We start from the raw sequence: 15,968 nt of genomic DNA, 5'->3' as shown, positions 1-15,968 counted from the left end.
ATATTTATTTTTAAATTACGACTTTTTGGCATCTATATCATACTAGTGACGTCACCCATTTGGGCGTGATGACGTCATCGATGATTTTTTTTAAATGAGAATAGGGGTCATGTGGTAGCTCTATGCAGTAATATAAACATTAACATAATTATTTACACAGGGTTTCGAAAAAAAAATTTTTTTTAATTAAATTTATTGGCATAAAAAGAAGAATCTGTGCAATTTATTTAATTCAAAATACATTTTACTGCTCTCAAAAATCAGAAAAAAATTTTTATTTGAAAAATAATCATTGTTTTTCGCTTAAATTAATGTTCACACTTTCAAAAGGCAGATGGGTGGCTGCTTTAATATTGAATTTAAGCAAAAAACAATATTTATTTATCAAATAAATATTTTTTCCTGTTTTCTGATAGCAGTAAAATGTATTTTAAACTAAATAAATTACACAGATTCTTCTTTTCATATCAATAAATTTAATTAAAAAAAATTTTTTGGACACCCTGTATAATTAATTATATTAATATTTATACTACTAAGTAGAGAATTGAATTACCTTTCAAATGAGCTATCACACGACCCCTATTCTCATTTAAAAAAATCTTCGATGACGTCATCACGCCCAAATGGGTGACGTCACTAATATGATATATATGCCAAAACGTTGCAATTTAAAAATAAAAATTGACCTGTTTCGGGATTTTTTTTTCAAAATCGTCCATTCTCGAGAAAATTAATTTATTCCAACGAATAAACGGTTATTTTTTTAAACTTGTTTGCTCTAAGAAAGTTAGAACTGCTGAGCACTATAGACTATGGCACCTTAAAGTGACTTTTATCTGTGAAGATGAAGAGGTGAGCCTGTCAAAATGTAAACGTCAAAGTCAGACTATGAAAGTGAAAATAGGAAAATAAAAATATGGATGATATAAATACAATTTCTAAGGATCAGGAAGATTATGAACAATTAATGCAAAAAGAAAAAAAAGAAAGAGAAGAATACATTGAGAAACTAAAGAAGTGGCTAGATGAAGCAAGATTATGGCATTACAATGTATGTGCAGGATTTTCCTACAATCTGGGCAATGTCAGAGAAAATTCTTTTCAACAGTTTGTAAATCCTTTTGCTAATCTTCAACCTCAAAATCAGCCAAATGTTTTAAGGCAAAGAGTTGGTTTTACACCAAATGGCAATTACCAACAACCATTGTTTCAAGCAGGTAAATAATGGGGATTGTTAAATATATTAATGCAACTATTCTTATCACATATGTCCTGTGGGAATCTATACAGTAAAAGCTCCTTGTTCGCGCTTTCTTCATTCGCGTTTTCACTGTTTGCAGATTGGAAAAATGCGATCCAATTCCTCTATTGGTGGCCTAAAATTTCTTTATTTACAGGGCCTTTATTCTTGAATTCCAGGGAGTAGAAATGGTAAGAGAAAGTGATGTAAAATTAGGCGTGGCTCACTAAAACCGAAAATGTTAAATATATTCTTGAAAAAAATTCTCTTAATCTGTGAGAGAAATGTCATTCCCCAAGGGAGTAACATCTGTTGGCAATATGTAAGAGATTGGAAATGGGAGCGAAAATAACAATACATAATGCAACACTAACTCTGCTTTGGAAAGAAAATATAGTCAATGTTAGTACCTATGCAATTTGAAATAAAGTATGGAATAGGAAAGGAGAAACGAAGAAGAATATAATATAGCACCGGCTAAGTAAGCCCCAGAGAGACAAAAGACACAAAGAAGGTGGGATTCGAGAGACAGAAAAAAGGAATAAAATTAAAACAGATTTCTTTCTAAAATAATTTGGTTGTGAAGGAGTGGGAGCTGGAAGAATAAAACAGAAAGTTAATAAATAAAACCAGATAGAGATCCTGAATAAACCAAAATGGGCACCAGTTAATTTACTCTTCAGCAAATTAACCAATCTGTGGGTTAACTAAATTAAATTTCCTAATATTCAATTTATGTTTTTTGCTTTTAACCCTTTCAATGCAGAAAGTGCACCAGTGCACTTTGTTTATTTTTGATAAAATACAAAAATCATCATCAACGGTGCTACAGCCCTATGAAAGAGCCTCGACCTTCCCAAGTCTTTACGTCAGTCAGTCTTTTTTCTCCCATCCTCATCTACACCATCCTTCCATCTAAGTTTTGGCCTACCCCTATTTCTACTTCCCACAGGTTGTGACATAAGGATTCTTCTAGGAGGGTTGTTATGCTGTGATCTTGCTAGATGTCCTGCCCATCTTAGTCTTCCTATTCTTATAAGAGATACTATGTCTTCACCACCAAATTTATGTTTATATCTGTGGTATACCTCGTAGTTGTACCTCCTCCTCCAAATACCATTTTCACAGATGCTACCGAATATTGCTCTCAGGATTCTGTGTTCAAATATAATCAGAAGGTTTTCATCTGCCTTGGAGATGGTCCATGTCTCCGATCCATATGTCAACACTGATTGTATAAGGGTTTTGTATATGGTTATTTTTGTTTTTTGGCTCAAATTTTTGCTTCTCATATGTCTACTCAGTCCAAAATAGCATTTGTTTGCTAGGAATCCTTCGCTTGATTTCTTCAGTCATGACATTCTCCTTGGTGATCAGGGAGCCTAAGTATGTGAATTTGTCCACCACTTCAAAGGTAGAGTTATCAACAGTGAATTGGTGACCAATGTTTCTGGCTCTATTGTTGGGTGTTGATGCCATCTGCTCTCATCACATTAGCTTTTAATTTAAACAAAGCATGGCAGCACAGTGCAACTCACTACTATTTAACGCCACATTGAAAGGGTTAAACTAACTACCCTGTGAAGTGAAACTGGAAAAAAATATGTAATGAGGCAAAATTAATCGTAATAAATTATTTATTACTATTATAATACAGTATTATAAATGAGAGCTTACAGTGTGATACATATAGGTAGTTACCGCCCTGAACTTGGCACCCTTAATGATAGCACCCTTCCAAATTTTTAGAGCTCTGAGCTCTTTTTAAAGAGTTCTATAGTTCTCGCCGGGGTGCAGAAAGAGTTCTGCAGTTTAAATGCCGTTTTTTTTTTAAACAAATTTTGGGGTGCCAATTTCAGGCTGCACTCCTTTTGTGCGGAAGGGTAGTTCCAGGTGCACAATTTGGAAGAAAATAAAGAGTTCTAGAGTTCTCAATAGTTTTTTTTAAGAGTTCCGTCATAGTACGCGAGTTAGGGGCATTTGAAAAAAAAGCGAGGATTTGCGGCCGCATGCGTATTGAACGATACTTGAGAATTATTATAGTTTAATATTATTATAGTATAATATTATTATGGACTAAAAATAGCTTTTCATGGAGCAAATCGAATCAAAAGGAGCAAAAAAATTTGTAAGACAATATTAACATTTAAACAATCGATGCATATTCCCTTTTTTTATCAAAGTGTACTAAAAATTTAATGTATATTGAATCTCGAATTAGTAATTATTTACATAAGAATTTTTGTCTTTAATTATACAAGTTTATGAATAATTTATTCATAATTCATAAACAATAAATTAGAGTTGTTATATTTTTGTTAACCGCCCTGAGCTTGGAACCCTTAATGATAGCACCCTTCATGAATCAAAGGATTATTATTAACCATTAAACTATATCTGCATATGTGGTTCATCTTTTTTAAAGAAAAAATATTTTTTGCCTCCTTTTTATTTAATAAATAAAAAGGAGGCAAAAAATATTTTTTCTTTAAGAAAGATGAAACACATATGCAGATATAGTTTAGTGGTTAATAATAATCCTTTGATTCATTTTCCATGAAATCTGTGTCAGAAAAATATTCTGAAGCCTTTCCCGGGATTCGAACCCGGGACCTCCGCGACAACTGAAAATAGCGAAGAGCGCTACCCACTGTGCTATTGAAGGCACATGAGAAATTCCGTAAAAACATAGAGTTTAAGTTTTGAGCTTGAGCAACGAAAAAATATTGCAATTCACTATTTTATTACCTTCAAAAATCGTCATTTTGTAATAATTAATATTTGTGAAAATGTCGCAAGTTGTGCTAGCTCAAGATAAATTAGGAAGGATGAAAATCATGCAAATGTAAACGAAAACGAGCACGTAAAGAATATTAGAATCGATTTTTACTGATGAGCAATCGATGCACAACATATTTATTTATCTATTAAACTGGTTGTAATAGCTTTATATTGCGCTAGAAAAACCTCCTTGAAAAAGGATGCTGGTTATGCAAACTCTAATATCGATAAACAGAAATACAATATTATACTAAATATTTGCAAATCAATAATAGATAATGCATTTTTTTGGTTTATTAAACTAATTGTACTTCTCATTAAAAAGAATGCTAAATGAGCGAATTTGAACTAAAATGAGCACTACTTTACGAGTAGTAGAGTCATTATTCCCAAATGACCAATCGACGTGTAACCTGTTTTCTATTTTTTATTTGTTATACTAATTGCACTGGTTTGATATTAATCTCGAACAACCTCGTTAAAAAAGGATGCTGATACTGGAAATTATAAAAAATATAAAGAAAAAAATTTTAATTAAGTATCAGAAATTAATGCAATATTTTTTGTACGCCTCCGGATCGAAAACGCTCGTTTTCGCTCCGCTCAAACTCGCATTTTCTCCCGTCGACAGAATCGTATGTGCACCTTGAGGAAAAATACTCGTTTGCGTTTTGGACAAGGTTGAAAACACCTCGGCTTCGCCTCGGAGTTCAACTTTGTCCATAAAACGCAAAACTCATATTTTCCCTCAACGGTGCACAATAGACTATTTTTTTACTATGTAATTGTACTCCTTATTGGTAAAATATGAAACCAAAACGTAGTAAGAGCATATTCACAGATTGACAGATTGACAATCCATATTCACAGATTGACAATCCACGTGTGTCCTCTTTTTTATTTAATGACCTCATTCATTAAATTCGTTATATATTAACCTAGCACAAACTCATGAAAAAATGATGCTAATCGCGCGAATTTTGACATCAATGAACAAACAATTAATATTGAAGTCATTATTTATAGAACAGAAAACAATGCACAATTTTTGTTTTTTATGAAACTGTTTGTGCTACGTCGATGAATTTTAGCTTGATAACATAAAAATTACTTTTCTATGAGCATTTTTATTGGATGAGTTTGTGCCAACCTGAATTTAAGCCAGCAGAATCATATTAAAATGAAAAAAAGTTCATCTATTGTCAATCTGAGAATATGACTTTGATATTATTATTCTGCTTGTTTCGGTTTAAATTCGCTTAATTTACAGCATTAATTAATGAATTTGTGCCAGCCTAAATTTAAGCCAGCAGAATCAGTTTAAAATGAAAAATAGCCTTATATTAGCATAATTTATTAAATTATGCTAATTTCAACATGGATGGAAAAATGAAATATTAAAATCAATATAATTATAAATCAGTAATATGAAGAAATTTTTTTTTATCAAACTAATAGTACTTCTTATTAATAAGAAATGCTGCATAAGCGAATTTAAACCAAAACGCAGCAGAAGCAGAGTAGCATAGTCCACATTCACAGATTGACAATCAACGTGTACCCTCCTTCTTTATTTATTGAACTGATTCATTGTACTTGTTTAATATTGAGCTAGCATAAATTCATTGAAACAGGATGCTAATTGCGCGAATTTCAACATGAATAAACAGGAAATAAATATTAAGACAAAATTGCCATTTTCTTGTCCCATGGCGCTCTGAAACTACATAAGGGGTGGTTCTTTCGCCCAGCACCCCCGAGTTCTCATGTTCAAAAGTGACATGTTTCATTAATAACAAGAGTTCTGGAGGGTGCTGCTGATTTCCAACGTCCGATCGCGATTTAAACGACAAAATTGCCATTTTCTTGTCCCATGGCGCTCTGAAAATACATAAGGGGTGGCTCTTTCGCCCAGCACCCCTAAGTTCTCATGTTCAAAAGTGACATATTTGATTTTTAAAAAGAGTTCCGGAGGGTGCTGCTGAGTTCCAATCTCCAATCACCATTTAAACGACGAAATTGCCAGTTTTTTGTCCCACAGCGCTATGAAACTACATGAGCGATGGTGTTTTCGCACAGCACCCCCGAGTTCTGAGGTTAACAAGCGACATAATTAATAAATAATAAGAATTCTGCAGGGTGGTACTGAGTTTTACGTCCAATCGTGTTTTAAAACACAAAATTTTAATTTTCACGTCCAGTAACGCTCTGAAATTACATAAGGGGTGTTTTTTTTTGCACAGCACCCTTGAGTTCTGTAGTTCAAAAGTGATGTTTGTGATAAATCACAAGAGTTCTGCAGGGTGCCGTCGAATTTTAACGTCTAATCATGGTTTTATTGCAAAATTTTAATTTTTTGTCTGAAAGCGCTTGAAAACTACACAGGGGTTTATTTACATGGCGCCCCTTGGTTATGAAGTTTGAGAGTTATTCTGTTGATAAATCAATCAAGTTCTGGAGGGTACTGTTGAGTTTCAACGCCCAATCGCGATTTTCTTGTAAAATTTTAATTTTTTCGTCAAATACTGCTCTGAAGTATTTATTAAATAAAAAGGAGGCAAAAAATATTTTTTCTTTAAGAAAGATGAACCACATATGCAGATATAGTTTAATGGTTAATAATAATCCTTTGATTCATGAAGGGTGCTATCATTAAGGGTGCCAAGCTCAGGGCGGTTAACAAAAATATAACAACTCTAATTTATTGTTTATGAATTATGAATAAATTATTCATAAACTTGTATAATTAAAGACAAAAATTCTTATGTAAATAATTACTAATTCGAGATTCAATATACATTAAATTTTTAGTACACTTTGATAAAAAAAGGGAATATGCATCGATTGTTTAAATGTTAATATTGTCTTACAAATTTTTTTGCTCCTTTTGATTCGATTTGCTCCATGAAAAGCTATTTTTAGTCCATAATAATATTATACTATAATAATATTAAACTATAATAATTCTCAAGTATCGTTCAATACGCATGCGGCGGCAAATCCTCGCTTTTTTTTCAAATGCCCCTAACTCGCGTACTATGACGGAACTCTTAAAAAAAACTATTGAGAACTCTAGAACTCTTTATTTTCTTCCAAATTGTGCACCTGGAACTACCCTTCCGCACAAAAGGGATGCGGCCTGAAATTGGCACCCCAAAATTTGTTTAAAAAAAAAACGGCATTTAAACTGCAGAACTCTTTCTGCACCCCGGCGAGAACTATAGAACTCTTCAAAAAGAGCTCAGAACTCTAAAAATTTGGAAGGGTGCTATCATTAAGGGTGCCAAGTTCAGGGCGGTTAGGTAGTTAGATAAATAATTGAAAATAAAAATCCTATTTAGATTAATTTTCTCAACTTTTAACCACTTTTCAACTTCATACTGTTTATTGAAGAAGAATGTAAACAAATAACAAATGGAGATCAGGTTGACAGTATCATGTCATTTACCAATAATTACCTTTTGTGATTGGTTGAAATTTTCAACAAAGACCCGGCAACACTGTTCTCAATTTCTCTCCTCGCTTTCTACTTCCCCTATTCAAGAATACAATTGTTTAAAATCGAGAGAAATTATGAAGGAGTAGAAAAGCGAGTTAGCTTAGTGGGTAGTAAAATTTTCTCTCGATTCAAGAATAAGGGCACAGATCAAATCGGTACATCAAATAAAACACATTCGGTATCCTTTGTTAACACGTCAGCAAGTGGTCTAATAAAAAAATTTGACCTTATTACAACTACACCAGACCTGAACCAAAAAAGGGTGCCTCTGAATGATCCAATGGTCCCTGAGATGGCAAAACACCTTTCCGCACATTTTAAAAAACCTGGTGGTGGTGATGAATGTACAGATAGAGGATTACAAGTTTCGGAAGATTGGTTCAATCAATTTAAGGCAATTTAAATTTTAAATCATTGTATAGCATTAAGATCACTGGAAAAGCTTCATCTGCAGACACTGCTGCAGCAGAAAGATATCCAGAAGAATCTGCGAACCTAGTAGCTGGTGGAGGATATACACCTGAGCAAGTATTTAATGCAGACAAAACTGCACTGTAATCCAAAGTATGGATTACAAGTGCTATTTTTTGTGACTAATTCCGGGATTGTTTTGTTTCTGTTCTTCCGGAACAGTTCTAATTTTTGACAATGCCCCAGGTCATCCTCACGAACTTGAAACAATTATAAAAGTTACATTTTTACATACCAATACAAAGGCCTATAGACCAAGGAATAATCAAGACCTTTAAGCTCTCTTACAGTAGATGAACCTTCAAAATGATACTGAATAATATGGAATGTGATCCTGATATGAATGTTATGGAATGCTGGAAGAAATTTGAAATAGCAAAATGCATCATAAACATAAAAGAATCATTGCAAGGTTTGAAACCATACACATTGAAATCATGTAGGAAAAAACTGTGGCCTGTTCTGACTGCAAGATATGAGAAAGAATCTATGCAAGTTTAAACTGTAACTGCAAACATTGCTGAAATTGCAAGTGAAATAGAATCAAGTGATGTTTAGGAGTTGCTTGAATCACAAGATTTGACTGAAACCGACTTGGAGGAAATGTTAAATTCATCAACCATAGAAGAAGAAGCTTGAAAAATCACTGGAAACGTGACATTTAATTTGAAAAATATCTATGGGACAAAGTCTTTTTTAAGAGGCAAATTGCTAATGCCACTGCTGAATATCACTCTGAATTAAATGAGTTTTTAAAAACTGTCAAACAAGAGAAAATTACTAAATTCTTTAACTTTAAACCATTGCCTTAACCTAATGATAATATGTAATTAATAAATATTTATTGTCAAAAACTTCAATTAAACTGACTTTTTTTATGTATTTTCATCTTTATTTTGTCATCTAGGAACATATCCACGGTTTTTATATTAGTAGCATATTGACCTATCATATATCCCTCGAATAAAGAGCTTCTACTGTAATGCATAATTACTTTTTAGGTACCAAGTAAACTTCACAAATAAGAATTTTAAAAGTTACAAATATTTTTTTATATATGAGGCTATGCGTGTAACAAGGGTGAACTCCAATGGCGAGTTCGCCCTTGTTGCACTCAATGCCTCATATGTTGAACACAATTATAGAATACTTCCATTCTGGCACAAATTTCCATAATTCGTTAATCAGCGTCAAGCTATATTTTAATCGTAGAGCTTGATTTTCTTGCATCTCTATTAATTCTAATTGTCCAGATGTTTGTTGACCTAAAAACCAAGAGACAATTTAAAATATTTGAAGTCAATCTTGAATATTGGAAAAAAAATTTTTAATTCGAGGAAAATGAATTTCAGTCATCATTTAATTTTGAATAGGTTATTCCCTTTTCTTTTAGAAATGCAGTTATGGGATCAAACAAATCTACAAATAGATTTAATACGTTGTAGTGAGATATCGATCTAACATTGTAAAAGAAATTAATGTCATTTGAAAGTTCTTTATCCTTTAATTCCACAAGGAAATTTGTGAATTGTTGATGATTGTTTACATTAGTGTGAATGTAATTTACAATATGTATCACTCTCTTCATAACATCAGGATATTTTAAATATTTTGTAACGAGATGTTAGATGTTCTTGGTGAATTATGCAGCGTATAGGTATGCATTATGGGATTTGAAAATATTTCTTAAAAGCCCAATAAGATTGCCTTTTTACCCAGCATTGCCGGAGCTCAATCAGTTGCAATACTTACAAGTTTAGTAAGGGGCACATCAAAAGTTTTCATTATGGCATCTAATGCATATATCTATACTACGGGTTGATTCTTGAAGTACCACTAAATCTAACATTTCTTTCTTTAACAACGAAGTCAGGTGAAAAAAGAACATGAAAACTGCCAATTGTGGAAGATCTATATCTGTCAATTCGTGAAGGACTAAGACAAATACAATATAGATCTTTAAATCATCACTTAAATTATTTTCAAGAAATGATGCAGTTATTAATTTTTTGATTGTGTCTCGAGATGGGATTTACAAAACAACTTTATACAATGATGCATTATTTGGATCCAAAGCTTTAAGTTCATCTTCCAAGTTTTTTTAATTAACTCCCCCTATCTCTACCAGCGTTTTGCACAAGCAATATTCCAGTCAATAACAAAACTGGCTTCAGTCACATTTCACATTATTAGCCTTATTCTAGCTAAAGTTCTTCAAAATTTACTAGTTTATTTAAATTTGATTTTAGAAAACTTTATCTGATCTTAATGTGGAATTCGGTGGATACTGATTAGAAAACAGAGGATGATTGATTTCACAATGTTGATGTAAATTGCTAACTTTATAATTTGAACTGTAGAATTACAAATAACACATAATGTTTTGCTGTTATTGTCAATAAAAAAGTCCTCCCACCACTCTTAAAACTTCTATTTTTTTGCTCGTATTTTGTTTTTATTTTTGTTCTGTAGTCATTTTTAAAAGAACTGGAAATAAATTTAGAAAATACAAGGAATTATAAGGTATCATATTTTCTTTTAAAAATAAAAAATTGCAGCTTCTTCATCTTGAATTTATCAAATAGTTCATCTATTAACATTTCATTGATAAGAATTAATTCAGTTTATTAAAAATTTAAATTTCTTTTTTCTAAAGAGGTCCTTATTTTATAAATATTTTTCTAAATTTTCTGTGTTAGAACTTCAAATAAGACTAAAGTTTTGTGTTATTAAAACAATAACAACTCATCTTACATTATAGGAAACGAATTATAGTTAACTTATCAAACATTTCAGATTACAAATAATATTCCTAACAAGAATGGTATAAATTAATCTAGAGTCAATCAATTACTTACTTTTATGTTGCTCCACTGTTTATGTTTGATGGCACAGTTTTTAATGTGTAATGTGAATATGAATGACTAAGTACAACCTTGCACTTAGTCATTATTATTGTTTGTCAGCAATTTGAAAAAAGTTTGACTCACATACAGAACAATTACCTATATTTTTTTAAAATATACCAGAAAATTGAAAAATAACTCTGGTACTTATATCAAGAGCCACAAAGAATCCTTTAAAGAGCTGCATGTGGCTCGTGAGCCACAGTTGGGCCATCCCTGTATATTTCATGTTAACGGGCACATTTAGATTTACACCATGGAATAGTCAGTACACCTGCGAGCAAAAACCCATAATTAGATACATTCAAGATGGGTACCATGTACCATCTATCACCTGTGTAGAGAATAGCAGTCCTGACATAACTGAGCTTGTGGAAAAACTAGATAACACATCCAGATAAAGATAGATGGAAGCCAATTGAATTGATTGAATTTAAAAAATTGAAGTAGACAATCATGTAGTCTATTAAAAAACTTGGTGAAAGCAACCCTTGAACTAAGTACATACTTGAATACATCATACAGATAACCTCCAGACTTATTTCTCATTTAGAGCTCCACAAGATCAACAGCATACATGATTCATTAAAAAAGAAGCAGACTATGCTGAGGAGCACCATCTAATCCAGAATTCTCTGGTGTCTTTACCAAAAAAGAACTATCAACTGCTCCAACTGGCATCAGAACAGGCAAAACAACAGTCTTTGATAGAATACATCCTGAGTTCCTTGTATTAAGCTGTAAAACAATGTAAAATGGACTTATAAGTTTTATTCAAACATATTATTAATAGTAATCATACTATAAGCTGTCAAAACTGTAATAATAATCTCCATATTAAAACCAAACAACCCACATGACAAGTCAGAGAGATACAGACCAATAGCTCTCTTAAATTGCTGCTATAAACTGCTGAAAAGGCTGTTGTCCAACAGAGTATGGCCAACAATGTCACCCCAGAGCAAGCTGACTTGCCAAATAGAAGCTAAATATACCAAGTCTTACTAGACATATTATGGAGACTGATTTCCAAAAGCAAGGACATCAGTTGTTTTTGGTACAAGACAATTAGACTGAAATCATTAGACCGAAAGCAGTAGACCGAACTCATTAGACCGAAAAGCACTTTACCGAAACCTCACTAGACCGAACAGCATTAGACCGAAATGGTAAATAAATTTAAAAATTTTGCAGTAAATTATGCTAAGATTTTGTATAGGTATCTGTCTTTTTGTTTATTGTATTTTTTTTGTATTATTTTATATACAGGGTGTTTCATTGGGAAAGTAACATACGTTAACTGTAGAAAGAGGACACTTAGGCGGTCTCAAAAATACCATACTTAATGGGTCTTACTCCATTAATAACAAAGATACTGGGTGTTTTATCTATTTTGCCATTTTCTTAATTGTTTCATAACTTTTTAACCACACTATATATTTATTTTATATTTGGCACGCAAATATCATTTAAGGTGTACAATAAACTAATTTATTTACAATTGTAAAAAATCCAGGTCCGGATTAAAAAATATTGGAAAAATGTTCCGACCCAAAAACAACACCCTGTACATTAAATTTTTTTAAAATAGATTTTTCAGTTGAAAAGAGGATGAAAAACTAAATTTAGTGGTATACTTTGAATTTTCGGCAAAATTATTTTTCTGGTAAAATTTTGAATTTGAATTCTGAAATTATGTGAATTGCGAGAGCTGTTAGAAAAAAATTGAAATACAGCTTACAACTTGTCAACCGCACTGCATATTGATTGTATATTTAACACGCGAATATTGTTTTAGGTGTCCAATCAATTAATTTATTTACAATTATAAAAATCCAGGTCCGGATTAAAAAATATTGTATAAATGTTCCGACCCAAAAAAATACCCTGTATATTAAATTTTTTTTTAATGGATTTTGCATTTGAAAAGAATATGGAAAACTAAATTTAGTGGTATACTTTGAATTTTCGGCAAAATGATTTTTCTGGTAAAATTTTGAATTTGAATTCTGAAATAATGTGCATTGCGAAGCTCCAAGTAAAATAAATTAAAATATGACTTAATTTTAATTAATACCATTATTTAATCTAAATTGGTAAAATATTAACATTTGCACACATAACAATAATTTTTTATGGTGGTAATTTTGAATAAGTGCTTTAGTTTTGAATAGTTATTATACTGCAAATTTTCGCTGTTTGTTATAATTTTAAGATACTTTGTTGATTAAATTTATGTATTCTTTATTGACTCTTTATTATTTATTCATTATTTAAAGATGAATTTTCGCCATAAACTATTTGTCACACATAATTAAAAAACACTGAAATGTTAACATTTTACCAATTTAGATTAAATAATGGTATTAATTAAAATTAAGTCGCATTTGAATTTTTTCTGCTTAGAGCTCTCGCAATTGACATAATTTCAGAATTCAAATTCAAAATTTTACCAGAAAAATCATTTTGCCGAAAATTCAAAGTATACCACTATAGTTATTTTCCTAACAAGTGCAGAAAGTCATACTTTTCCGCACGCGACTGCAGTTTGCCGAACGACGCGAAGCGGGAGTTCGGCAAGCAGTCGAGTGCGGAAAAGAGACTTTCTGCAAGCGTTAGGAACAATATTTTTTCTACGAGTCTTTAAAAAATGACCAAATCTTAATCAATTAATTTAATTAATATGAAAATACATACACAAATTAATTCTTTGACAAGGTTGTCAAAACCAAACTTTCAGTATAATTGGTTAACATGACGACGATCTTGGTTTCCATGACGACGATTCAAAACCACTGTTATTGTCTACTGATTTGACTTTCGAATATTATGTCAACATTATTTTATTTCATCGAATTCTCGCGTTAATTTCATTAAGACATGAACACAATAAGATATATTTGAAATAAATTAATAAATAATATCTAAATATTAGTTTATTGCATGTATTATAATTACTTTAAGGCCATATTACCATATCTAAATTAACACGCATGCGGAAAAGTAAAACGCGTGCGGAAAAGTAAAACTTTCTAAACTGAAACGCGTGCGCGAAAGCGGACATTTTTGCAGGCTCGTAGAAAAAATTTAGTTTTTCATCCTCTTTTCAAATGCAAAATCCATTTAAAAAAATTTAATATACAGGGTATTTTTTTGTTTCGGAACATTTATACAATATTTTTTAATACGGACCTGGATTTTTTATAATTGTAAGTAAATTAATTGATTGGGTACCTAAAAGAATATTCGCGTGTTAAATATAAAATCAATATACAGTGCGGTTGACAAGTTGTAAGCTGTATTTCAATTTTTTTCTACTTAGAGCTCTCGCAATTCACATAATTTCAGAATTCAAACTCAAAATTTGACCAGAAAAATCATTTTGCCGAAAACTCAAAGTATACCACTAAATTGGGATTTTCATCCCCTTTTCAACTGAAAAATCGATTTTAAAAAAATTTAATGTACAGGGTGTTGTTTTTGGGTCGGAACATTTTTCAAATATTTTTAATCCGGACCTGGATTTTCTACAATTGTAAATAAATTAATTTATTGTACACCTTAAATGATATTTGCGTGCCAAATATAAAATAAATATACAGTGTGGTTAAAAACTTATGAACCAATTAAGAAAATGGCAAAATAGATAAAACACCCAGTATCTTTGTTATTAATGGAGTAAGACCCATTAAGTATGGTATTTTTAAGACCGCCTAAGTGTCCTCTTTCTACAGTTAACGTATGTTACTTTCCCAATGAAACACCCTGTATAGACTGTGTAAATTGTTACTCAGTCTGATATAAAATAATTTTTATCCGTTAAACAAATTAGTGAAGGTAAAAATAAATTAAGGGTAGAGTGACGTTGACACCATTTTAACTGTTTATAATAACCATCCAAATAACATTTAGTTGTAATTACATTAGTCTTATCTCTTTTACTGCGACAAGTAAAAAGAACTGCTTTTCGGTCTTCTGCTGTTCGGTCTAGTGAGGTTTCGGTAAAGTGCTTTTCGGTCTAATGAGTTCGGTCTACTGCTTTCGGTCTAATGATTTCGGTCTCTTTACAGTAAACCGTTGTTTTTGTAGACCTGCTGTCTTTGATACAGTCTGGTAGGAAATGTTTAGGAGTTTCTCCTAAATAGAATTAATGATACATCAAATTAAGAAATTGCCAAAAGGAAAACCAAAAGTTTTCCACATAAATTGTCTTGTACCATATTCTAGCTCAAATGATACTGAAGAAGCAAGAAAACTTCAACATCAAAACACACAAAAAAGAAAGAGCAGATTCGGTATAACCATAGAGTAAAAAAAGATCTTTTTGTGACCTTGATATGACCAAAGCAATCTCGTCAGAAAACGAGATCTGTTCTGTTCAGAACTAATGACAGCTGAATCAAATAAATTAAGAACAATAAGAGCCGAAAGAAAAAGCAATTACAGAGTGATGTTTACAAAATTACATGTGGTGACTCAAAAAACTAACATCGGTCAAATTGGCAGAACCTTTGACAAACGGATAGCGGAACACAAAAGGGATTTGAACAATAGAAAAACAGATTCTACATACATACTTCACTTTCTATAGTAGAGCATAATCATTCTTTTAATGAACAGTTTCAAATTCATCATATTCAAAATAAAGGTTCAAGCTATCTTTATTAGAATATATGGAAATTAACAAATTAAGAAATACAAATTTAATTCTGAATGACCAACTTGAAACAAACAGCTCCCCCACTCCTCAACCTATTTAGTTAAGAGACTTTAAAATGCAGACTCGTAGTAAAATAAATCACTTGAGGAAGGCACTCTACCGAAACAGCTGTAGTGACATAGTTCTAATACATTTTGTGAAGTATTGAAAACAAAAGTTTTCACTGTTTTACTTTTAGATATTATTTATTGTTAAAGCCAGGAAGATTAGTTAATCATTTGATGATGTTGTCATTTGTAACAATACTAATATAGAGACACATGGTGTATATGTATTATTCACCATATTATCTTGTATTACACATGAATTTTTTAGTTTGTCAGTATCCTCTTTGATTGTTATGCAACA

General features: G+C 31.6%; 1 protein-coding gene across 1 annotated transcript in view; it reads left to right on the top strand.

The window, feature by feature from the left end:
• Nucleotides 1-858: 858 nt before the first annotated feature.
• Nucleotides 859-15,968, top strand: part of LOC126893432 (protein FAM8A1) — a 32,603-nt gene continuing 17,493 nt past the window's right edge. The window contains exon 1 of the mRNA XM_050663622.1: nt 859-1,220. Coding sequence (XP_050519579.1) covers nt 920-1,220 — 301 coding nt within the window. The 5' untranslated portion in view covers nt 859-919. The remainder of the gene's footprint in view (nt 1,221-15,968) is intronic.

The sequence above is a fragment of the Diabrotica virgifera genome, chromosome 10 (assembly GCF_917563875.1).
Source record: "Diabrotica virgifera virgifera chromosome 10, PGI_DIABVI_V3a".
NCBI classification, from domain to species: domain Eukaryota; kingdom Metazoa; phylum Arthropoda; class Insecta; order Coleoptera; family Chrysomelidae; genus Diabrotica; species Diabrotica virgifera.
The sequence above is the reverse complement of the archived record's forward strand: the minus strand, read 5'-3'. Positions and strand labels throughout refer to the sequence as shown.